This window comes from Barbus barbus (genome assembly GCF_936440315.1).
Source record: "Barbus barbus genome assembly, chromosome: 17".
Taxonomy (NCBI): domain Eukaryota; kingdom Metazoa; phylum Chordata; class Actinopteri; order Cypriniformes; family Cyprinidae; genus Barbus; species Barbus barbus.
Window position 1 is genome coordinate 7276110 of NC_136745.1, and position 24669 is coordinate 7300778.

The following is a 24669-nucleotide window of genomic DNA, read 5'->3' on the forward strand; positions in this document are numbered from 1 at the left end:
TCTGTGTGGTTTGTGAGTTATAAGCAAATAGGCATACATTTACACATTATAGTGCCTGCTAGTAACAGGAAGTTGTCCTTGCGCTCGGCTGAGTATTAGGTAAGATATGAGACCATCCAAATCTGAGTTGTTTGTGCTTTAAACAATTTAAGATTATTCTGCAGATTCAGTGCTGTTTGAAAGTTTGTGAACCTTTTAGAATGTTCTATATTTCTGTATAAATATGACCCAAAACATCATCCGATTTTCACACAAGTCCTGAAAGTAAACAAAGAGAACCCAATTAACCACTTCAACTCTGTGATGTTGGTGGGTTTCCTCCTATGAACTGCTTGCTTCAGCTCCTTCCACAACATTTCAATTGGATTAAGGTCTGGACTTTGACTTGGCCATTCTAAAACATCAGCTTTGTTCTTCTTTAACCATTCTTTGGTAGGATGACTTATGTATTTGGGTAGGTAATAGGGGAGGGTAACAGTGGTCTTGAATTTCCTTCATTTGTACACAGTCTGTCTGACTGTGGATTTGTGGAGTCCAAAATCTTTAGAGATGGCTTTGTTGTCATCACAGATAGCCTCGTGGGCAGCGAGTTGACATGTAGCTCCATTGTGCTTTGGGTGTTCCGTGTTCGAGTCCAGGCTCGTGAACCTTTCCCAATCCCGTCCCCCCTCTCTCACTCCAACTTTGAAAACACAAGTTTCAAGTTGCGTGACAATGCAATTGTGGATCCAAATGCAGGCTTTCATTGGTAAACGTGGTCAGACAGGCAGGGTCCAGTATCAGCAAACAGTAATTTCTTTGCATGAACATTTGGGCGGCTTTATGCAAATATTTCCACATCGTGACGTAGACATGTGGGGGCGTGTTTGAATGAGCTGTTTTAGGGGGGCGTGGCAGAGTCTTAACTTTGATAAAGAATATCTCTTTGGTTTTGAGACTTTAGTCTTTACAACTTCAGGGATCTTATCTATGCACAAACAGCTTGTAACACTCCAAAGAGAAAGGAAAACTTGAAATCGCATCATATGACCCCTTTAAAAAATAAATAAATAAATAAATTCTGTCATCATTTAGGCTGCTCACCCTCATGTTGTTTCAAACTTCTCTAAAACTGCTTGAAATTTCATGTCAACTTCTCCAAATACTAACTGAACATATGGAGAAGGACATTGATTATGAGGCTGTACTGTCTGTACAGTAATCAACGAACACTGAATTCAGTCAAATCATATATTGTTTATTCTTTTATATTTTTATACTAAATGTGTCTGTTTATGTTTATTTTTTGTTTTAGGCCCTTTCGTTGAAAGTGCTTTTCAGGGGATAACTGCCAAAACTATTAAATTCTGGTGGCCATAATTAAACCTACAACCATTTGATAAAAGAAGTTCAAATTTGGCATGCATTTACCCTGGTACAAGTGCTAAGATTTCCCACAAACTTTCATTTTATTTCTCTTCACTTCCTTCTCCTGCCTGCACCTGCAATGTTAGAGCTTTCCCTAGAATCTAGCTGATTCATCAAGAGTGATGATAAACATTTTTAAACTGTATGAAGCACCTTATAATCCAGCTCATTCATCATTAATGGCTAGGGATTGCTCTAATAATAAGACATAAACAAACAAGGAAATTCTAATTTTTTAAACTTATTTCTCCACACCTTAGAGGAAGAACATCTGAGATAAACAGAGAAACCACTCCCTCTGCGATCATATATAATCAGGCCCTGCTGAGGTCTGATTTAGTGAAAAGGTTCATCAGCCTCATTGATTTGGTCTTTCACAGCAGTTCTACATCAACATCATGGGTAAGTTATATAATATCAGGTGCTGGCTGTTATTATACGATATTGCCTCAATAATGAGGAGCAATTTCTGATAGTGTAACACTGTTAGAATATTCAGTATAAATAATTATTTATTGTCTTGAAAGGGCTTGATACTTTCCATGTTGTTTTTAGCATAATTTATGGAGACATCCTGAAAATAGACACCACCGGTGCATCAGAGAAGACAGCAAAACAAGACAAATTAACCATTAAGGGTGAGAATGCATGACTGCATACAAATCACTTATGGCACTTTTGTTTCATTTGCCAATATATGCAATGAGCACCATGTTACAATATGTTTAAAAATGATTTAAATATGTCATAGGGGTTGAAGCCTCTAAAAAACTGACTTGAGCATGATCTGACCCGGATGGAGAAATACAAGAGTATGATCACTAAAGTTGGCAAAACAAAGAAGATTGATCCGGCTGTGATTGCTGCCATCATATCCAGAGAGTCCAGAGCTGGAGCCGTCCTGAATAATGGATGGGATCCCGCACACAAAGGCTTTGGCCTTATGCAGGTTCATTACAACTATAGATCTACTCTATTTAAAATTAAATTAGACCTAAGATGAGGTTTATACATGAATGAGTGTACATAAAATAAGGTTCAAGGTGTTTAAGTTGTCACAATAATCATCCATGCAAAGTGTTACTAAATATGTCTGTTGTTTCAAAGCTTCATTTTTTTCCCAGGTTGACACACAGTACCACCATAAAGTCGGTGAATGGGACAGTGAGCAGCATATCGCACAAGCTACAGAGATACTCATTAGCTTCATTAAAGAAATTAAAGTAAACTTTCCCAAGTGGACACAAGAGCAATGCTTTAAAGGTAGTACACTTCCACTCTCAGAAACCACAAATGTGTCTTGTTTCAGAAACTACGCACATTAGATTCATCAGAGAAGAGAGAAATGCAAGAATGATGATTTGAAAGATGAATTTTGATGAATTAATGAATAAATCTTAAATTGTCTATAAAAAGTTAAATGTAAATGGAATGTTATCAGTCTGATTGAGGTTTTCGTGTCTGTTTCAGGGGGAATAGCAGCCTATAACAAAGGTGTGAGTAGAGTCACTTCGTATGAGACTATCGATGCCATAACCACAGGACTAGACTACTCCAATGATGTTGTTGCCAGAGCCCAATGGTTCAGAAGCAAGGGTTACTGAAGAACAGCAGTTACTGAGCTGTTAAACTCTTGTGAAATACAATGTATCAACTTCACTGAATTACTCCTCATTACTGAAGTTACTGTATTTGTGTCACTTAAACATATAGCTTCTGTGTAATACAATCCTTTTTAATATCTTTGTTTTCTGTATCTTAAGAGCAAAATTACGTCACTGCATATAATATGACAAAATAAACTTTTTTCACTCAAATTGTCCATCTTATCAAAAGTCTTGCCATATTCACATTAAAATGACCTCATATTCTACATTGTTCCTTGTTTTCAGTCACATTACTTGCACGGAGACCTGCAGAGAACCGATGGCCTGCCAATTGTCCATCTATTTCATGTCATAAACATTTACATCTCCTCTTAAATGAAGAAAAACAAAGGTTTTGGTCACTGGTGATCCATATAAAGCACCCACCACTGTATTTCAATCACTAAAAACATCTAGACATTCTAAAACACTTAACATGAGAAAACACATAATGCCCTAGAATATTAAGGGATATTACAAGATCAAATTCAGTATAAAATCCTGCTATTTTGCACTTAGTTAAATAGTCTCTATCGCCGTTTACACAGTGCAAATAGCTGCTGCCTAAAAATATACATGCATGTACCTTTACAACACTGTACTCTGTATTATATTACCTTTGAATCATAATACAAAAACAAAAAAAACGTATTAATGCTAATGTGAGGGTGTTTCTAATACAGTGTCTATGGGAGTGTCGGTAAATTTGACATAGTTCTGTCAAATAGCGATAGCAGCCAACATATTTACACGAAGTGAAAATAGCAGGATTTTATACTGAATTTGATATTTTAATATCAATAGAGGCGTATTGCCAAGGCAATAACTGAAAAACTAAAATTTGAATGAATAAAATTGTATATATATAAAAATAAACCCATTTCTTCAGCAGGTTGACGTGATATATTTGGTCTGTTTTCCGCCAGCCCGTCTGGCGGACCCGATAGGTAACGGGCCCGACCTTCTCGGTGACAGTATATGGGCCCTGCCAGCTGGCCAGGAACTTGCAGGCGGAGCTGGGGACAAGGACCATTACCCGCTCTCCAGTCTGGAACTCTCGGGGCTGGGCGGCTCGGTTATAATGCCGTTGCTGCGCCTGTTGGGCCTTTGCGAGGTGTTCCCGGACTAATGTCATGACCGGGTCAATCCTTTCCGTCATCTCCTTCACGTACTCAATAACGGAGCGGTGGGGCGCCGGCTGTTGCTCCCACGCTTCTTTGGCCACGTCCAAGAGGTCCCGGGGCTGGCGCCCGAACAACAGCTCGAATGGGGGGAAGCCAGTTGACGCCTGAGGAACCTCCCGTATCCCGAACAGCACGTAGGGGAGCATGAGATCCCAGTCCCGCCTGTCCTCGGCTACCACTTGCCGCAGCATTTGTTTGAGGGTTTGGTTGAAGCGTTCTACAAGAGTTCTGAAACGGTCAATGACGACGCGCTCCGCTACTTGGGCAGCTGTGGGTTCTCCGTCGAGCAGCCAATGCCGAGCGAGGCGTAAGAGTTCGGCGGTTTGGGCTCGGGCTGGGAGGCGGGATTTATACTCCCAGTCGTGGAAATACTGGGCTGCGCAGACCGAAGACAGCCCAAAGCGGGACAGGATTTCCTTTCTAAGCTCGCCATAGTTGCTTAATACTTCAGACGGCAGAGCGAAGTAGGCTCACTAAGCCTCGCCGGTGAGAAGGGGCGCCACCAACCGTGCCCAGTCGTCACTCTCCCAGCCCTCCCGAGTCGCGCTGGTTTCGAACATCTGGAGAAATGCCTCAACATCATCATCAGCGATCATCTTCGGCAGCAGTTGCATGACTTTCACCCGAGGATCGGGTAGCGGAACACGTCGCACGGCTGCCGTGCGCAGCTCGTCGAGCTCCCGCTCGGTCTGCCCCTGGCGAGCAGCAAGGTGCTCCGTGATCTGTTGCTGACGGATGCTGACCTCCGCTAGTCGTTGAAGGATTTCGTCCATGTCGGAGAATGGGGAGCATTATAATTATTATATTATAATATGTAATATAATATAATTAATCGCAAACTAAATTTGGCTGTGAAAATACCCCCAAAAGATAATGTAAAGCTATTATTGTGTTAAATGTTTAGGCTACAATGGCCTAACATAAAGTATGCATCATAAAAGACGATAATTTGAGAAACAAATTGTTCATGCAATGAAAGTCACTGGTAACCAAAACAGCTTTTTTTACCAACAGTTTTCAAAATACCTTATTTTAATTTGTGCAAAAGAAAGTAGGCTAAGTCATTCAGGTTTAAAAACAACATGAGGGTGAGCAGCCTAAATGATGACAGAATTTATTTATTTATTTTTTAAAGGGGTCATATGATGCCATTTCAAGTTTTCCTTTCTCTTTGGAGTGTTACAAGCTGTTTGTGCATAGATAAGATCCCTGAAGTTGCAAAGACTAAAGTCTCAAAACCAAAGAGATATTCTTTATCAAAGTTAAGACTCTGCCACGCCCCCCTAAAACAGCTCATTCAAACACGCCCCCACATGTCTACGTCACAATGTGGAAATATTTGCGTAATGCCGCCCAAATGTTCATGCAAAGAAATTACTGTTTGCTGATACTGGACCCTGCCTGTCTGACCACGTTTACCCCGTGCAAATTGCATTGTCACGCAACTTGAAACTTGTGTTTTCGAAGTTGGAGTGAGAGAGGGGGGACGGGATTGGGAAAGGTTCACGAGCCTGGACTCGAACATGGAACACCCAAAGCACAATGGAGCTACATGTCAACTCGCTGCCCACGAGGCTATCTGTGATGACAACAAAGCCATCTCTAAAGATTTTGGACTCCACAAATCCACAGTCAGACAGACTGTGTACAAATGAAGGAAATTCAAGACCACTGTTACCCTCCCCTATTACCTACCCAAATACATAAGTCATCCTACCAAAGAATGGTTAAAGAAGAACAAAGCTGATGTTTTAGAATGGCCAAGTCAAAGTCCAGACCTTAATCCAATTGAAATGTTGTGGAAGGAGCTGAAGCAAGCAGTTCATAGGAGGAAACCCACCAACATCACAGAGTTGAAGTGTTTAATTGGGTTCTCTTTGTTTACTTTTAGGACTTGTGTGAAAATCGGATGATGTTTTGGGTCATATTTATATAGAAATATAGACAATTCTAAAGGGTTCACAAACTTTCAAGCAGCACTGTATCTGCAGAATAATCTTTACATACTTATATATTGCAATTGTTTAAAGCACAAACAACTCAGATTTGGATGGTCTCATATCTTACCTAATACTCAGCCGAGCGCAAGGACAACTTTCTGTTATTAGCAGGCACTATAATGTGTAAATTTATGCCTATTTGCTTATAACTCACAAACCACACAGACTAGAATTATAGAATTAAGTCACTGAATTCAGTCAAATCGTATATTGTTTATTCTTTTTTATTTTTATACTAAATGTGTCTGTTTATGTTTATTTTTTTGTTTTAGGCCCTTTCGTTGAAAGTGCTTTTCAGGGGATAACTGCCAAAACTATTACATTCTGGTGGCCATAATTAAACCTACAACCATTTGATAAAAGAAGTTCAAATTTGGCATGCTTTTACCCTAGTGAAAGTGCTAAGATTTCCCACAAACTTTCATAAAATGCTTTCTCTTCACTTCCTTCTCCTGCCTGCACCTGCAATGTTAGAGCCCTGGAATCTAGCTGATTCATCAAGTTCAAGTTCAAGTTGAGCTTTATTGTCATTCTGCTACATGTGGGGACATACAATGGAACGAATTGTCGTGCCTCGCAGGACCACGGTGCTACATAAATACAGACATACAACAATGAAGTAAAAAACACTTTAAACCTATACACAACTAACCTACTGACATATTTTAACTATAAGTATACTATACATAAGTATTTACCCTATACAAACTAAAAAATAGAAGATAAAAAATACAAACTATACGAATGCTTCACAAATACTGTACATGTGCAAAGAGAGACATTTTGAGTCAAGCAGCTGGTTGGGGAACAGTGCAGGATGATTTGTAGTGCATGAGCATGTAAATATACATATATTGCTGAGTCTTTTGTGGGATTGTGTACACGCAGCAGTGTGTGTAAAGTGTCGAGTGCACATAGAGGAGAGTGTGTTACTACAGGTAGTTTGTACAGGCCCACTCACCTGTGTGTAGCACACTTCGAATTGCACAAAAAAAGTTCCATACAGTTTTTTCTTTGGTGTGGTAAGGTTGGGGGGTGGGTGTTTGGGGTGGGGGGTGGTCCATGTTTCAGGAGGTAGGGGTTTGCATGGGGTTTCAGAGGGGGGGCGGAGTGATTTGAGTTCAGGGCTCTCACAGCCTGGGCGAAAAAGCTGTTGAGCAGTCTGGCGGAGCGGGCTCTGATGCTCCAGTACCGTCTTGCTGATGGTAGGAGCTAGAAGAGACTGTGGGAGGGATGGGTGGAGTCCTTCACTATGCTGTTGGTTTTTCTGGAGCATCGTGTAAGGAAAATGTCCAGGATGGAGAGGAGAGGGGCACCGATGATCTTTGCAGCTTTGTTCACTATCCGCTGGAGGGTCTTGCGGTCAGCAGCACTGCAGTTCCCGTACCAGCCTGTGATGCAGCTGGTCAGCACACTCTCAATGGTGCCTCTGTAGAATGTGGTGAGGATGGGTGGAGGGAGACTTGCTCTTTTCAGCCGGCGGAGAAAGTGTAGGCGCTGTTGTGCCTTTTTGGAGAGTGACATGGTGTTGGTGGTCCAGGTGAGATCCTCTGTGATGTGCACCCCAGGAATTTAGTGCTGCTGACTCTCTCCACAGTCGAGCTGTCGATGGTCAGAGGGGGGTGGTCAACGGAGTTTCTTCTGAAGTCCATCACAACCTCCTTTGTCTTCTCCACATTGAAGGACAGATTGTTAGTGCCACACCATTCCGCCAGCTGTGCCACTTCCTCTCTGTAGTGCGTTTCATCGTTGTTGCTGATGAGACCTACCACTGTTGTGTCATCAGCAAGCTTGATGATGTGGTTGGAGCTGAACTTGGCAGTGCAGTCGTGGGTCAGCAGTGTGAAGAGCAGCGGGCTGAGTACACAGCTTTGTGGGGCACCTGTGCTCAGTGTGGTAGTGCTTGAGGTGTTGTGGCCGACACGGACTGACTGAGGTCTTCCGGTTAGAAAGTCCAGGATCCAATTACACAGGGAATTGTTAAGGCCCAGCAGGTTTAGTTTATTTATGAGCTGTTGTGGAATTATTTTGTTGAATGCCGAGCTGAAGTCAATGAACAGCATTCTAACATAGGAGTCTTTATTTTCTAGGTGGGTAAGAGCCAGGTGGAGGGTGGAGGAAATTGCATCGTCCATAGAGCGGTTTGAACGGTATGCAAACTGGAGCGGGTCGAGTGTGTTGGGGAGGCTGGTTTTGATGTTGTGCATGACTAGCCTTCATCATGATTGGAGTCAGTGCTATGGGACAGTAGTCATTTAGACAGGACACAGGTGATTTATTTGGTACCCGTATGATTGTTGTGGATTTGAGACATGTGGGGACGACTGCCTGGCTCAGCGAGGTGTTGAAGATATCTGTAAGCACATCTGTCAGCTGTGCAGCACAGTCTCTCAGAACACGGCCAGGTATGTTGTCAGGACCCGCAGCCTTGCGTGGGTTAATCCTAGATAGGGTCTTCCTTACGTCGGCTGGAGACAGACAGAGCGCCCGGTCGTTGGGAGGTGTGGGCAGTTTTTGTGCAGGTGTGTCATTCTGCATTTCAAACCATAATTAAAAGTGGTTGAGTGCATCGGGGAGGGATGTGTCCTCATCACAGGACTGTGGCAGGAGCTTGTAGTCAGTGATGGTCTGAATGGCTTGCCACAGGCTCCGTGTGTCTCTGCTGTCTGTGAAGTGATTGTTGATTCCCTTCCAGGAACATCGAGCTGCGTCCGGAGACGCTTTGGGAACGCCTTTAGCGTGACCATGCTCTGAATATCAGGTGTAATCAGTCCGAAGGAGGGCGAGGCGTCACGGGCGGGGTGACATCATGACCAGGAAGCATAAAAGCATGTGTGGCGGAGCCGGCTTCAGCTTTTTGTCATTCAGCAAAGCGCTCTGTGTGTGTCAGTCTTATTTGGTGTTGTCTGTCTTTCAAAAAAAATAAAAAGATACCCAAATGCAAGGGCGATTCCAGATCGTGTTTCAGGTTGTGTGTTGCGAGCGGCTGTCGCTGCTTACACTCCGCACCCGGAGGGCTCTCTTCGAGGAGGGAGCCTTCACGAGCTCTCCACACAGTGTCGGTCCCGCTTCTGCCGAGGCAGAGCGGCGGCTGCACTCGTGGGGCTCGCAGATCTGGCGCCCCGTCTCTCGTTTGGAAGCGGTCTCTTCCCCCCGAGACGAGGGCTCGACGCTGCGTCTTTCTTCCTCCGAGGAGGTTGATGTGACGAGCGTTCACGAGGTTTCGCCGCCTCTTTCGCCCCAGTATGAGGAGCTTTTAGAGGTGGTTACTCGGGCAGTGGCCAAGCTTGACATCAGCTGGTCCCCCGAGAGAGCATCTGAACCGCAGACTAGCCGTTTGGATAAGCGTTTTCTACGCTCGCGGCCGCCATCTCTACACAGGAGCCTTCCGTTTTCCCCGATCTCCACACTGAGGTGTCGAGATCGCGGGTGAAACCTTTTTCGTCCCGACCATTCATTCCCTCCGCTGATTATTATGGCAACGTTAGGGAATTGAATGAGCGCGGGCACAGGGCGATGTCGCCGGTTGAGCAGACGCTTGCGAGCTATCTGTCTCCCTCGACGGCATTGTCTTTGAAGGCTCCTGCGCTGCCCACTAAGCCTCTGCGTACAACATCTTTTTTAAGTGGGCAGAGGGTATGCGGCAGGGGGCTGCTGGGCGGGCACAGGATCCTCCGCATACCAGCTCCTCGCGCAGCGATGCGCAAAAACAAAGCATCGCTTCTCTTGCTCCCCCGCAGAGAAGCCGAGACCAGCAGCGCTCTGCACCGGGGACTTTGCGGCCAAAGGCAGATCTGAGGGCTGTCATTTCGGCCAAGAGGTCCTCGGCAAAAAGGTCCTGATGGGCGAGCCCCAGGACCGTGGAGGGCGACCCCTACTGGGGTGGAGCGGCTTACACCGCGGATCCTAGCAGATCGTTTTTGCAGCCTGGCAGCGACTGCCAAATGTGTCTCGTTGGGTCCTGCAAACCATAGCGAATGGATATTGCATTCAGTTCAGCGGGCCACCCCCGCCGTTCAACGGGGTTGTTATGACTGCGGTCCGCCCCGAGCAGGCTCTGGTTCTGGAACAGGAAGTCGTTACTTTGCTAAGGAAGGAAGCCATCAATTTGGTTCCTCCTCACGGCACCCAGACCGGCTTCTGCAGCCGATACTTCATTGTTCCAAAGAAGGATGGAGGGCTGAGACCCATACTGGACTTGCGTCTACTGAACCGCTCAGTCAGAAAACTGAAGTTCAAGATGCTTACTGTCAAGCAGGTCGTGTCTCAAATCAGGTCCGAGGACTGGTTTGTCACGATAGATCTTAAAGATGCCTACTTCCTTGTCTCCATCCTTCCTTCTCACAGGAAGTTCCTGAGGTTCGCTTTCGGGGGCAAAGCGTACCAGTATCGGGTTCTGCCCTTCGGCCTAGCACTCTCACCACGCACTTTCACCAAGTGTGTGGATGCGGCACTGGTCCCGTTGCGACTGCAGTGCATCCGCATACTCAATTATATCAACGATTGGTTGATCCTCGCTCGATCAGAGCGGTTGGCGATTCGGCATCGAGATGTCGTTCTCGCCCTCATGAAAGACTTGGGGTTAAGACTAAACGCCAGGAAGAGTGTGCTTTCTCCAGCTCAGAGAACCACTTATCTAGGCGTGGTGCGGGATTCGACCACGATGCAGGCTCGGTTGTCCCCTGCTCGGATTGAGTCGATCCTCACTGCAGTCATGAGAGTACGAGAGGGCCAGTCACTCACTGTCAAGCAGTGGCAGAGGCTGCTTGGGCTTATGGCAGCTGCGTCTAACGTGATCCCGTTCGGCCTGCTGTACATGAGATCCCTACAGTGGTGGCTCAAGACCAAGGGGGTTTCCCTTAGGGGAAATCCGCTCCATGCTGTCAAAGTGACACGCCGCTGTATTCGTGCCTTAGACATGTGGAGGAACCCTTGGTTCTTGTTTCAGGGCCCGGTGCTGCGAGCTCTTTGTCGCCGCGTCTCACTTGCGACGGACGCCTCCCTCACCGGTTGGGGTGCGGTCATGAGTGGCCACCCTGCCCGCGGTCTGTGGAGTGATCGCCACCTCACGTGGCATATCAACTGGCTAGAGATCCTAGCTGTGTTCCGTGCACTCAAGCACTTCCTCCCAGACCTAAGAGATCACCACGTGCTGGTGCGCACCGACAGCATGGCAGTGGTCTCTTACATCAACCACCAAGGAGGTCTGCGGTCGCGCCCTTTGTACAAGCTGGCACACCAGATCCTTGTGTGGTCCCAGGGCAAGCTCCTATCACTGAGAGCTGTGCACATTCCTGGGCATCTCAATGTGGGAGCAGACGTTCTGTCGAGACAGGGGCCGAGGCCCGGGGAATGGATGCTTCACCCCGAGGTGGTGAAGCAGATTTGGAGAGTTTTTGGCCAGGCACAGGTGGACCTCTTTGTGACTCGAGAGTCAGCACAATGTCCCCTCTGGTTCTCTCTAGCTCCTCCAGCTCCTCTGGGACTGGACGCTATGGTACAGACTTGGCCGAGGCTTCGTCTGTATGCTTTTCCCCCGATCGCTGTGCTCCCGGGTGTTCTGGTGAGAGTGCGCCGGGACGAGGTCAGTCTACTCTTAGTAGCACCGTTCTGGCCGGGCCTAGTATGGTTCTCGGACCTGATTTCTCTCCTCGACGGCACCCCGTGGCGGGTTTCAGTCAAGAGAGATCTCCTCTCACAGGCCAGGGGCACCATTGTGCACCCTCGCCCAGAGTTGTGGAAGCTGTGGGTGTGGCCTCTGAGGGGGCACAGCTCATAGCTTTCCGGTCTGTCAACCGAGGTTGTCGAGACCATCCTCCAATCCAGAGCTCCCTCCACGAGGAAACTGTACGCCTTGAAGTGGAGGCTCTTCACTTCTTGGTGCGGGGACCACCAGCTTGATCCAGTCAACTGCCCAGTTGGTACAGTACTGGAGTTCCTGCAGGCCGTTTCTCCGCAGGGTTAACCCACTCCACTATTAAGGTCTACGTGGCAGCTATTTCGTCATGCCACGCCCCTATTAGTGGCCAGACAGTGGGTAGACACCCCCTAGTTTCACGTTTCCTCCGCGGTGCGCTGAGGCTGAGGCCGCCGGTACGCTCCCGCGTCCCCACGTGGGACCTGGCTGTGGTTCTGGAGGCTCTGTGCAAGGCACCTTTCGAGCCTATTGAGGAGATAACTGATAGACTCCTCACCATTGTAGGATATCAGAGACTGAATCAGACAATTTTAAGATGCATCAGAACATTGAAACCTGAGGAGCTGGAATGCAGAGAGGCCTTAAGGAAACAGCACGTCGTAAACCTAGTTTGAAGCAAGCAATCTAACCAGCGAGCCTCTTTCACCAAACAGCTTGCAACACTGAGACAAAAGAACACTTATTGATAATTTCAATTCAAGAAGGAGACTGTCAAATTTGTTGCAAATAATCAAGACTGATGGTCAAAGAGATGGCCATCACGTGTTCCACGATTGAATTCACGAGCTTCCTTAGACTGACTTCTCCCCCACATAGAAGACAGCCCAAACCAACATTCCTTTGTCTAAAGAACATGCCGTCGTTCTCCATAGAACTGCATAAAAGACTTTCATTTTCAATGTTTAATGAAACTAATAATTTCTATGCATAACTGCATAATGTGTATGTAACCCATTTGAACATTCGAATATCCTTGTTTTAATCACTCAATATGTCTTGCTTTTAATAAGTATTGAATAGCTCGAGCCTTAAAGAGAAATATTGCATATTTAGTATGTATGAGCTTGAAAATTCATGCTTTAAATGTTTCTTCCAATCAATTCTTTGTCAAATGCATCATAGTCTTGTTAATAGAAATCAATGTTCAAAAGGTATACTTTGCAAGAGTCTGTAAAGTTAGGACCTCTGACTGAACGGATAACAAGTTGATTTATGATTTGGTGGAGGAACAGAGCAACACCCCAAGCAAGGACAGTATCTAATTGGTCAAGACGTCCAGAGGGGACGGTCTGAAAGCCGAGTTTAAAAACTCAGGACATCGTAAAATTCACTCTCTTAGCTCTCTTGTCACTCTCGCTGGTCACTCTCTCTCTCTTCTTCTCTTTTGCCACTGCGTGCTGCTCTTTGAGCGTGCTCTTGCCCACGTGCCATAATGAGAGGAAAACAACTTAGTCTCATTACATCCTTTTATTTTATTCTTTTACTTTAGTTTCTTTTCTTTCCGTGGAGTTTCGTGTTCTAGTGTAAGTTTGCTACAAAGTCCAGCTCCGACTGCACTCGCTTCAAGCTTCGACTAGACTCCAACTCCGCATCCTCAGCCAACGCCCAATACCTCACTTCAAAGACTACTGAACTCTCAACCAATCAGCAACTTCGGGGAACCCCCTGTCTGCAAGGAGACACAAAGGAAACCCCGTAACACAGGCAATGCAAGCAAGTAGACCTCCAGATTCAAACTGAATCAGGTGCATTTAATATAAATTTTAGCCTCATTGAGAAACTCAAAGCGAGGGTTAAATAAGTGATTGATGGTTGTTCAGGTCTATGCAATTGAACATATTGCTGTAAACTTGGGATTTCACATTTTCATTCTCTTAAACTCATCCTTTCCTCACTTCACTCGACCCGAGGCGTGGCAGCCTCCAAGGCCCTCTGGGCAGGTGTCCCGGTTCAGGACATCTGCAACGCTGCTGGGTGGTCCACGCCCCTGACTTCGCCAGGTTCTATAACCGCGACATCCGAGCCACTCCAGGCTCATCCGTCCTCTCGTCCTGACACCAGGCAGGGACTTGTCAGTCTGGCGGCGTTGGTATCTCGTTCCCAAAGCGTCTCCGGACGCAGCTCGAAGTTCCTGGAAGGGAACGTCTCAGGTTAGGTATGTAACCATGGTTCCCTGAAGGGAACGAGACGCTGCGTCTCATAGCCACACTTCCTGCATCCCTGCCCGTGCTTGCTTCATGACTTGAAGCTGAAGCCGGCTCCGCCGCACGTGCTTTTATGCTTCCTGGTCGTGACGTCACCCCGCCCGTGACGCTTCACCCTCCTTCGGACTGATTACACCTGATATTCAGAGCATGGTCACGCTGAAGGCGTTCCCAAAGCGTCTCCGGACGCAGCGTCTCGTTCCCTTCAGGGAACCATGGTTACATACGTAACCTGAGACGTTTTTTGAGCATATGACCGCTTTGCATTTTTGATGCCACAGGACAGATTGGCTCTTGCTGTTTTGAGGGCTGCTTTATCTCCTGATCTGAATGCTTCATCTCTGGTCTTTAGCAGCCCACGGACCTCTGCTGTCATCCATGGCTTCTGGTTTGCACGTGTGGTGATGGTCTTGGTGACTGCCACATCATCAGTGCACTTTTTGATGTAAGCAGTCACAGTTTCAGTGTACTCATGCAGGTCTGTGTGGTTGTTGTAGGTGGCTGCCTCTTTAAACATGTTCCAGTCTGTGCACTGAAAGCAGTCCTGTAGTGCTGAGGTGGCATTGTCTGGCCATACTGTGATCTGCTTTTGAACCGGTTTGACGTCAGGGTTATTTGTTTGTTGTTCACAGATGGCGCTATACAGTTCACGATGCGCGTCCTTAGCGTTTGCACACGGGGGGATGTAGACCGCGACAATAACAATGACCGTGAACTCCCGCGGCAGGTAGAACGGTCAACACTTCACAAACATAAACTCCACCAGCGATGTACAGTGTTTTTATAATACCACAGCATTGTTACACCAGTCTTTGTTGATATACACACACAATCCTCCTCCGCGGGTCTTACCAGATAGTGATGAATCTCTATCCGCTCGGTAGCTGGTTAGCCCATGCTGCTGAATGGCGGAGTCCGGGATGTTGTCGTTTAGCCATGTTTCGGTAAAAACAAACACACAACAGTCTTGTGGGGTTAGCTCTTAGCCTAGCTCGTATACCTCCACGCTTACCGCGCTTCCGTCCTCTCTCACACCGCTTGCGACGCTGCCTTGTGCGGGTAGCGTCAGTAGGCGAGGCCGCGGTCTCGAGGTCCGGCTCCAGCAGTAAACAAAGGCCTCGTAGCTTCTCAGTAGCCGCCGGCGAGAGTTGTTGTTTGTATGCGTTGCCGATATCCGAAAGACTTTGGCGATCATAGATGAGTTTTGGGGTGATTTCCTTAAGAGTTAGCGGTAAACTGGCACTATTTGGAGAAGAACAGACGACATTAAAAGACATAAAAGCACCATCTTTGGGACCCGGAGCAGCCGCTGCGTCTGATTGCACCGCCATCTTGGATCTGAGCGCGAACCTGCTAAATGATGATAAATGAGAGAGATGATAAACATTTTTAAACTGTATGAAGCACCTTATAATCCAGCTCATTCATCATTAATGGCTAGGGATTGGTCTAATAATAAGACATAAACAAACAAGGAAATTCTAATTTTTTTAACTTATTTCTCCACACCTTAGAGGAAGAACATCTGAGATAAACAGAGAAACCACTCCCTCTGCGATCATATATAATCAGGCCCTGCTGAGGTCTGATGTAGTGAAAAGGTTCATCAGCTTCATTGATTTGGTCTTTCACAGCAGTTCTACATCAACATCATGGGTAAGTTATATAATATCAGGTCCTGGCTGTTATTATACGATATTGCCTCAATAATGAGGAGCAATTTGTGATAGTGTAACACTGCTTGAATATTCAGCATAAATAATTATTTATTGTCTTGAAAGGGCTTGATACTTTCCATGTTGTTTTTAGCATACATTTATGGAGACATCATACAAATCACTTATGGCACTTTTGTTTCATTTGCCAATATATGCAATGAGCACCATGTTACAATATGTTTAAAAATGATTTAAATATGTCATAGGGGTTGAAGCCTCTAAAAAACTGGCTGAGCATGATCTGGCCCAGGTGGAGAAATACAAGAGTATGATCACTAAAGTTGGCAAAGCAAAGAAGATTGATCCGGCTGTGATTGCTGCCATCATATCCAGAGTCCAGAGCTGGAGCCGTCCTGAAGAATGGATGGGATCCCGCACACAAAGGCTTTGGCCTTATGCAGGTTCATTACAACTATAGATCTACTCTATTTAAAATTAAATTAGACCTAAGATGAGGTTTATACATGAATGAGTGTACATAAAATAAGGTTCAAGGTGTTTAAGTTGTCACAATAATCATCCATGCAAAGTGTTATTAAATATGTCTGTTGTTTCAAAGCTTCATTTTTTTCCCAGGTTGACACACAGTACCACCATAAAGTCGGTGAATGGGACAGTGAGCAACATATCGCACAAGCTACAGAGATACTCATTAGCTTCATTAAAGAAATTAAAGTAAACTTTCCCAAGTGGACACAAGAGCAATGCTTTAAAGGTAGTACACTTCCACTCTCAGAAACCACAAATGTGTCTTGTTTCAGAAACTACGCACATTAGATTCATCAGAGAAGAGAGAAATGCAAGAATGATGATTTGAAAGATGAATTTTGATGAATTAATTAATAAATCTTAAATTGTCTATAAAAAGTTAAATGTAAATAGAATGTTATCAGTCTGATTGAGGTTTTCGTGTCTGTTTCAGGGGGAATAGCAGCCTATAACAAAGGTGTGAGTAGAGTCACTTCGTATGAGACTATCGATGCCATAACCACAGGACTAGACTACTCCAATGATGTTGTTGCCAGAGCCCAATGGTTCAGAAGCAAGGGTTACTGAAGAACAGCAGTTACTGAGCTGTTAAACTCTTGTGAAATACAATGTATCAACTTCACTGAATTACTCCTCATTACTGAAGTTACTGTATTTGTGTCACTTAAACATATAGCTTCTGTGTAATACAATCCTTTTTAATATCTTTGTTTTCTGTATCTTAAGAGCTAAATTACGTCACTGTATATAATATGACAAAATAAACTTTTTTCACTCAAATTGTCCATCTTATCAACAGTCTTGCCATATTCACATTAAAATGACCTCATATTCTACATTGTTCCTGGTTTTCAGTCACATGACTTGCACGGAGACCTGCAGAGAACCGATGGCCTGGCAATTGTTAAAAAATTAGATTTTTTTTAAGAAGGCCATTTCTGATAACAAAAATTATTACTTTTAAAAGTGAAGACTGAAGTTTTGATATCCTTACAGTACTTATTATCCTGTGTGCGGCTAATGAACTGAAGTCTTGCACTGACAAAAGTCTTTCTTTCCAAGAAACCTGAATTTAATAGGGTGGATTCAGCTAAAGTGGGCCGTTTAACATTGATTGTAAAGTGCTCAAATGGTTAATACTTTCAGAGCGGAACAATAGTCCTTAATCCTTAATTAAATGGACACTACTTCTCTAAATGATAAAATAGTTTGGTTTATGCAATATGAGACTGGTGGGTCTGGCCACACTTCAAGGGAGGACTGTGTCATGGTGAAAGGTAGAAAACCCTTCGACATAAGATTTGTATTGATAACTTATAAGGTTGCTTACTAAATGTAAACGAACATTATTGTGACAGTTCCTGATTTATTTGATACTATCATTGACATTAAAATTTGTTAGCTTTCTTGTAAGGTGTTTAAATATTGCTGGCCCACTTTGACTTAATGTGTTAGATAAAGTGGGCATGTGTGATTCAGGTAAAGTGGGCCTTTAAAAGGCCTTAAACCTTTAAGCTTCAGTAAGTATACCCAAATTCATTAAATAAATTGACATTCACTGGTTATTTTATAGTTGCCATTAACTTTTAAATGAGAAATAATAAAACAGAAATGAGACTGCAGTCAGGAAATTTAAGTCAGAGATGGAAGAAAGGAAAGAGAAAATAGAAAGGAAGTCGAGGCATTGGAGTGGAGTGAAGAAAGGATGAGAGGAGAAAATTATAGATGCAGAATATAGCCTAAAGCTTTATAATATGGACACAATTAAAAATGGTTTCAAGTGTTTAAAGAGCATAGACAGAGAAGCATTTTTTATGGTTACCATTTTAAATGATCATCTTATCATTGTTTAGCCTATTTGTTGTTGCTTGTGTTATAGCCACATCTTTAATATATTGCAGAGCTCATTTTTTATCAATATTCTGATTTGAAACTGTATATATAAACTGTATTCAAAATTAAATATTATAGCTGGACATTAAAGTTTACAAAAGTAATAAAGAAAAGGTTAATATAATAATTAAGTTTATGCAATTAAAAATACATAATTCCTTAAAAATATACATATACAGAACTGAATAGCAAGTTAAAATAGTATGAGTGGCTAATACATACAGAAAATAAATAAATAAAATAAAATAATATAAAACTGTAGGGTCCTAGAAAAGTCTTTAAACTGCACCCTACTTCAATAAGACTTCTTTCTTGAAACAGCTTGTGGTTCTTCTATGAAAGATTTCACTTGTTAAAGTAGGCTATGACTTGATTTTTTATTATTAATATTATTATTATTATTATTTATTTATTTGTTGTCATTTATTCACTCACATCACGTGTCTTTCATGTAACTCATAAATCTAATGAATCATCTTTTTGGAGTTCCCCATGCGCTCCAATAAACAGCCTCCTAATATGGGTGGTCTATCTCGATCCGCCCACCCCTCTCCACCGTGTAAGTCCCCCTGTTCCTGAATGACCAGTGACCAGTGCAGATCTACGTAGCCTACGATGTAAGTAAGAGATTCATTTCCTTCTTTCATTGATTATAAGGGGAGTGTTCTGAGAGAGTTTGAACTCGCGCAAGACTGTCATAATGTTCTTTGACATTAAATAATTTGCTCGGTTTCATTTATTCACTGTTTGAATAACCGTGGAAAGGAAGGTTATAGCCTAATTAGCTAATAAATTACAATGTTTAATTAAAATGTGGTCATGTTAAATAAAAATTCAGTCATATTAAAATTGTTTTATGACATGACACCCATTTCTGGTAGGCTATTGCCTAAAATAACGGGTTTGTGATGTGCGTTGTATTCAACAACAGGCTACTTTTAGGGCTTTGGTTTTCCCCTCTCTGCCTGTTCCTGAATGATTAAACTAAATCAATCTATTACGGATGTCACGAATAAAGTTAAAATGAAAATGGAATGAAAAGTGTAGATTAAACTAAAATCTAGCCTATTATGCTGTGTCGAATAAAGTGAAAGTGAAAATGAACTGAAAAGTGACTCATTGTTTTATGGCTGTGTCGAATAAAGTCAAAGTGAAAATGAAATGAAAACTGTCGATTAAACTAAACCTATTACGGCTGTGTTGCGCATTATAATTAATAGCATGCGATTCCGTTGAGCTTATGAATGCAGTAGCCAATCAGAGGCGTTCAGATTAGTCATCGCTGACTAAATTCTGAGCTCTTGTGAATTATGATGTAGCAGATGTAGGCCTACGTACCATGTACTACTGTAAGGAAGATTCATTTAACAGTGTAGACAGCTTCATTGATTATAACAGATTACACTAACATTAGGCTACTTTTAGCCTTTTTAGTTGGTTCACCCTCCAATTAAATAATTCATAAAATTATTTATTTATTTGTTTGAAAATACTGAAGGCTATACATAATTTCAGTATTACTACAATTGCAGACAGTATAAACATGTATTACAAAATGTTTGCAATGGACTTGCCCCATATAAAAAAATAAAAAAATATTTTTTTTAAATAAAATATATAAAGGGGAAACTTCAGAGATTCAAACTCTGACAAATTTGATTACATTTTGGATATTGGGGCCCATAACTAAAAAGTCCTACAACCATTTGTTTAGAAAAGTTTAAATTTGGCATGCATTTACACTGGTACAAGTGCTAAGATTTCCCTTTTTTAACATTTAGCAAAATTGGTTATTCTTTTCTCCACAATGTAGTTGGAAGAACATCTGGAAAAAAAGAGAAACCACTCCTTCTGCAATCATATACTGTATAATCACGTCCAGATTTAGTGACAAGGCTCATCGAGCTCTGATTTGCTCTTTCACAGCAGTTCTAAGTCAACATCATGGGTAAGTTATACCCACATAGCAATTTTTCTCTGGCCCAGCTCCGGCCCACACGATCAGCTTTTGCTTGGTCCACATACTGCAATGAATTACAGTCCTAGTGTGGACCAGGTCTGGAATCCAGACCTGGTCCACACTAGGACCATAATTCATTGCGGTATATGGACCAAGCAAAAGCTGATTGTGTGGGCTAGAGCTGGGCCAGAGAAAAATTGCTAATAATAATGTAATACATCAGGTGCTGACTGTTTTTATATGATATTGTCTGAGTAATGAGGAGGAATTTGTGATAGTGTAATTTACTAACTTTATATTTTCTATGTTTTTTCTAGCATGCATTTATGGAAACAAGAAGTTGCAAAGTATGCAAAAATAAGATGGTACATTTCTAATTATTCTCTTCTTTGATGGTGTTTCTTTTAGGTCGACAGACGCTACCACACTCCAGCTGGTGCATGGGACAGTGAGCAGCATATTGCACAGGCTACTGAGATACTCATTAGCTTCACTAAAGAAATTAAAGCAAGATTTCCCATGTGGTCCCAAGAGCAATGCTTTAAAGGTAAGTTTACAATAACATTTACGATAAATAAATAAACATAAATAGCATAAAACATCAAAAAATAGATAAATAAAGGCAAGTTCATCGCTTAATTTTCATGTCTCGGTTGTATTATAATGTCTGTTTCAGGGGGAATATCAGCCTACAACGCAGGTGTGAGTACAGTCAGTTCGTATGAGAATATCGATGCCAGAACCACAGGAAATGACTACTCCAATGATGTTGTTGCCAGAGCCCAGTGGTTCAAAAGCAAGGGTTACTGAAGAACAGCAGTTATGAACCTGTAAAACCCTTAAATTAGTGAAATGAGTACAACAACTCAAGATTATAATCTTGATTTTTAAAATTAGGCCTATTGTAATATGCTTAGTTAAATATAAATATTAGATTGCTAATATAATCTTTCCAAACCATTTAAGAGTTTGCATTTCCAAAATATGACCATTTTAATGATATACAGATCTGCAGTGAATTTCCTGTAATGATTGTAATCTTTTTAAATAAAATTAAATATTTACTCACATCATGTGTGTATTATTTATCCTGAAAGTAGCCAAGTGGATCCAAATCAAACACATCTTGAAACAACTTCTCATCAAACATCTTGTTCTCCACGACAGAGGGCGATGTTGAGCCTAATCCTGCACTCACACATGAAACTGTAGTGCTGGGATCCTCAAATCTGGCTCGCGAGATCCACTTTCCTGCAGAGTTTAGCACACGTGAGCATGCTAATCAATGTCTTCAGGATCAACAGAAAATCACAGGTAGGTGAGTTTGATCAGGGTTGGAGCTAAACTCTGCAGGAAAGTGGATCTCACGAGCAAGATTTGAGGATCCCTGCTGTAGTAGAACAACGTTTCTCAGAGAACATTGCATTTAGGGAACATTGGGGGGCGCTGGAAGCAATATTTTGGAAAGGGGGCCTGGAAAGTTTACACCAAAGATTCACAAAAAGATGAGCTGAAACACTGTAAATACTTGCAAACGAATATGTTTGTAGAGTTCACCTTGCTGTGTTGAACCCAAACATTTCCACATGGGAAATATTTGGGTTCTTTGTTGCCAATAAAAAAGTCGAACAAAACCAAACATCGTCTCAACATCAGGACTTTTTTCCACCTCACTCTTACTCTCATTCAGATATTATGCGCAGAGCGGTGTTTTGCAGGGTGTAAGCCTTGTGGATTCTCTTATTCTCAGCACGAGGGTACGTAGGCTCCCTGTCATCAGATGGTGACCTGCCTCTGACACATCACAAAGTGCTACAACCTCTCTTTTGCAATGTAAGCTGTCAAGGTACCTTGAGCTGTCAAGGTACTGGCCAACAGTATCAGAATGGGTGGTGAACATGATCAGGAGAACTTATACACTTAAGTTTGCACACAGACTGGCCTACTTGCCAGATCGGGACGCACCCATATTGCAAGCAGAGATCCACTCCTCCACTCCAGGCATACTAGAAACTTCTAGGCAGGTGTGTTGAGGCAAGCTGGAGCTCAACTCTGGAGGACCTCCAGGTCTGAGTTTTGAGACCCCCGTTCTAGACCTTTTGAAGTTTCAAGAGCATGCTTTATCCCACACAGAGCATCACATTCTTGGGTATGACCCTAAACTCGCGAGCAATGCAAGCTCATTTTGCCCACTGTTCTTCGGATGAGTGTACCACTGGAAGGGGATGAGCTGTCAAGGTACTGGCCAAAAAAGCATAAAAAAGCTTTTACTCCATTCAAGTCAAGTCAAGTTCAAGTTCAAGTTGAGCTTTATTGTCATTCCGCTACATGTGGGGATATACAGTGGAACGAAATGTCGTGCCTCGCAGGACCACGGTGCTACATAAATAAAGACATACAACAATGAAGTAAAATACACTATAAACCTATACACTACTAACCTACTGACAGATTTAACTATAAGTATAGTATATATAAGTATTTACCCTATACAAACTAAAAAAATTAAAAGATAAAAAATACAAACTATACGAATGCTTCACATAAATATTTACCCTATACAAACTAAAAAATAAAAGATAAAAAATACAAACTATACGAATGCTTCACAAATACTGTACATGTGCAAAGAGAAACATTTTGAGTCAAGCAGCTGTTTGTTGAACAGTGCAGGATGATTTGTAGTGCATGAGCATGTAAACATACATATATTGCTAAGTCCTTTGTGGGATTGTGTACACGCAGCAGTGTGTGTAAAGTGTCTAGTGCAAATAGAGGAGAGTGTGTTACTACAGGTGGTTTGTACAGGCCCACTCACCTGTGTGCAGCACACTTCGAATTGCACAAAAAAAGTTCCATACAGTTTTTTCTTTGGTGTGGTAAGGTTGGGGGGGGGGGGGGGGTGTTTGCAGCGCAGTCTCTCAGAACACGGCCAGGTATGTTGTCAGGACCCGCAGCCTTGCGTGGGTTAATCCTAGATAGGGTCTTCCTTACGTCGGCTGGAGACAGACAGAGCGCCCGGTCGTTGGGGGGTGTGGGCAGTTTTTGTGCAGGTGTTTCATTCTGTATTTCAAACCGTGAATAAAAGTGGTTGAGTGCATCGGGGAGGGATGTGTCCTCATCACAGGCCTGTGGCGGGGGCTTGTAGTCAGTGATGGTCTGAATGGCTTGCCACAGGCTCCGTGTGTCTCAAGATCATGCTGTTGGTGCTGCACAAGATCAGGAGACTGTTCTTCTGGTTGCGCTGAATTGGCCCAACCAGCCGGGATTTGACAAAAGAGTTGAAAGTGCTCTCACTTAAGTCAACGCTTTTACTTGCTTTAGCATGTTTGAAGAAAGTGGGTGATTTACATGTACTTTTTATGGATACTGCTTGTTTGGAATTTGCTAAGCATGACTGCATAGATAGACTGCAACCCAGATGTGGCTACGTGCCTAAAGCGCTTTCTACATCATTCAGAGCACAGGTACTCTGCAAGTATTTGCTCTTCAGAAGACACATCCTTCATGTCCCATTTGCACTTTGCATGCTTATCTAGAGCAGTCTAGTCATTTTAGACTGTCTGAGTAGCCTGTTGTCTGTTTCGGAGGTCGCAATACTGGTTTTCAAACAGTGGTTGTCTCATTGGATTGTGGAACCAATAGCATTGGCATATGCTTCTAAATGGGAGACCTGTAATTTTGGAGTTCACCCTCACTTTACTAGGGGCATGGTTTCTTCATGGGCTTGGGCTAAAGGAACGTAAACTCAATCTATCTGGCAGCAAGTATGTGCTTCTCAGTAAACCTGCTAGATTTTACAATCTCTTCACATCAGCTTGCATTAACTGAGACTGTATTTCTGAGGCAAGAGTGACACAAATAATCAACAATTATTATTATTATTACATTCTGAATTTTTTTTTTTTTAATGAGACTGTAATATGCCAGAATTAATTTGATATTCCATTACATTAAGTGATTTTTTAAAAATAAAATGAAGTAAAATGTAATAAGAATAACAATAGAAATATTTAACTTAATGTGCAAGGATGTTGTGCAGTTTATTTTCTGAAGTAACAATACTTGCAATCTCAAGGGCATAGTTCAGGAAAATAAAGTCAGCAGTATGAAAATCTAGATGATTTAGATAAATAATTGACATTGAATACACAAAACAACCATGTATACTTTAGCTTCTGAAAGGAATGGTGACAACTGACGTTCTATTAGTCAATTTCCACATATGGCTATGCCCCTTGCGAGCATGTTCGGTTGGGGGGGGGGTCTAGGTCCTTTGTCTAGGTCTATTTCAGGGGGAATATCATGAGCTCATGGACGTGGGCCCAGTAGGTGGTGACTATGCTTAAATTGTTGTTGCCAGAGCCCAGTGGTTCAAAAGCAAGGGTTACTTGAAGAACACTGTTTTTTGTTCATTCTAATAGATGTTCGCTTTTATTTATTTTGCTTTCTATTTGTTGGGATGCAATT

At 42.9% G+C, this 24669-nt stretch overlaps 1 protein-coding gene across 1 annotated transcript; it reads left to right on the top strand.

Moving 5' to 3' along the window:
* Positions 1 to 437: 437 nt before the first annotated feature.
* On the top strand, positions 438 to 21099 carry LOC306883204 (lysozyme g-like; the record flags this gene model as incomplete). Its single annotated transcript, XM_079438324.1, is given in 7 exon segments — positions 438 to 454; positions 509 to 748; positions 1963 to 2045; positions 16064 to 16187; positions 16189 to 16258; positions 20608 to 20746; positions 20876 to 21099. Coding segments are annotated over 7 exon segments (807 nt in total). The 3' UTR covers positions 21010 to 21099.
* Positions 21100 to 24669: the final 3570 nt, after the last annotated feature.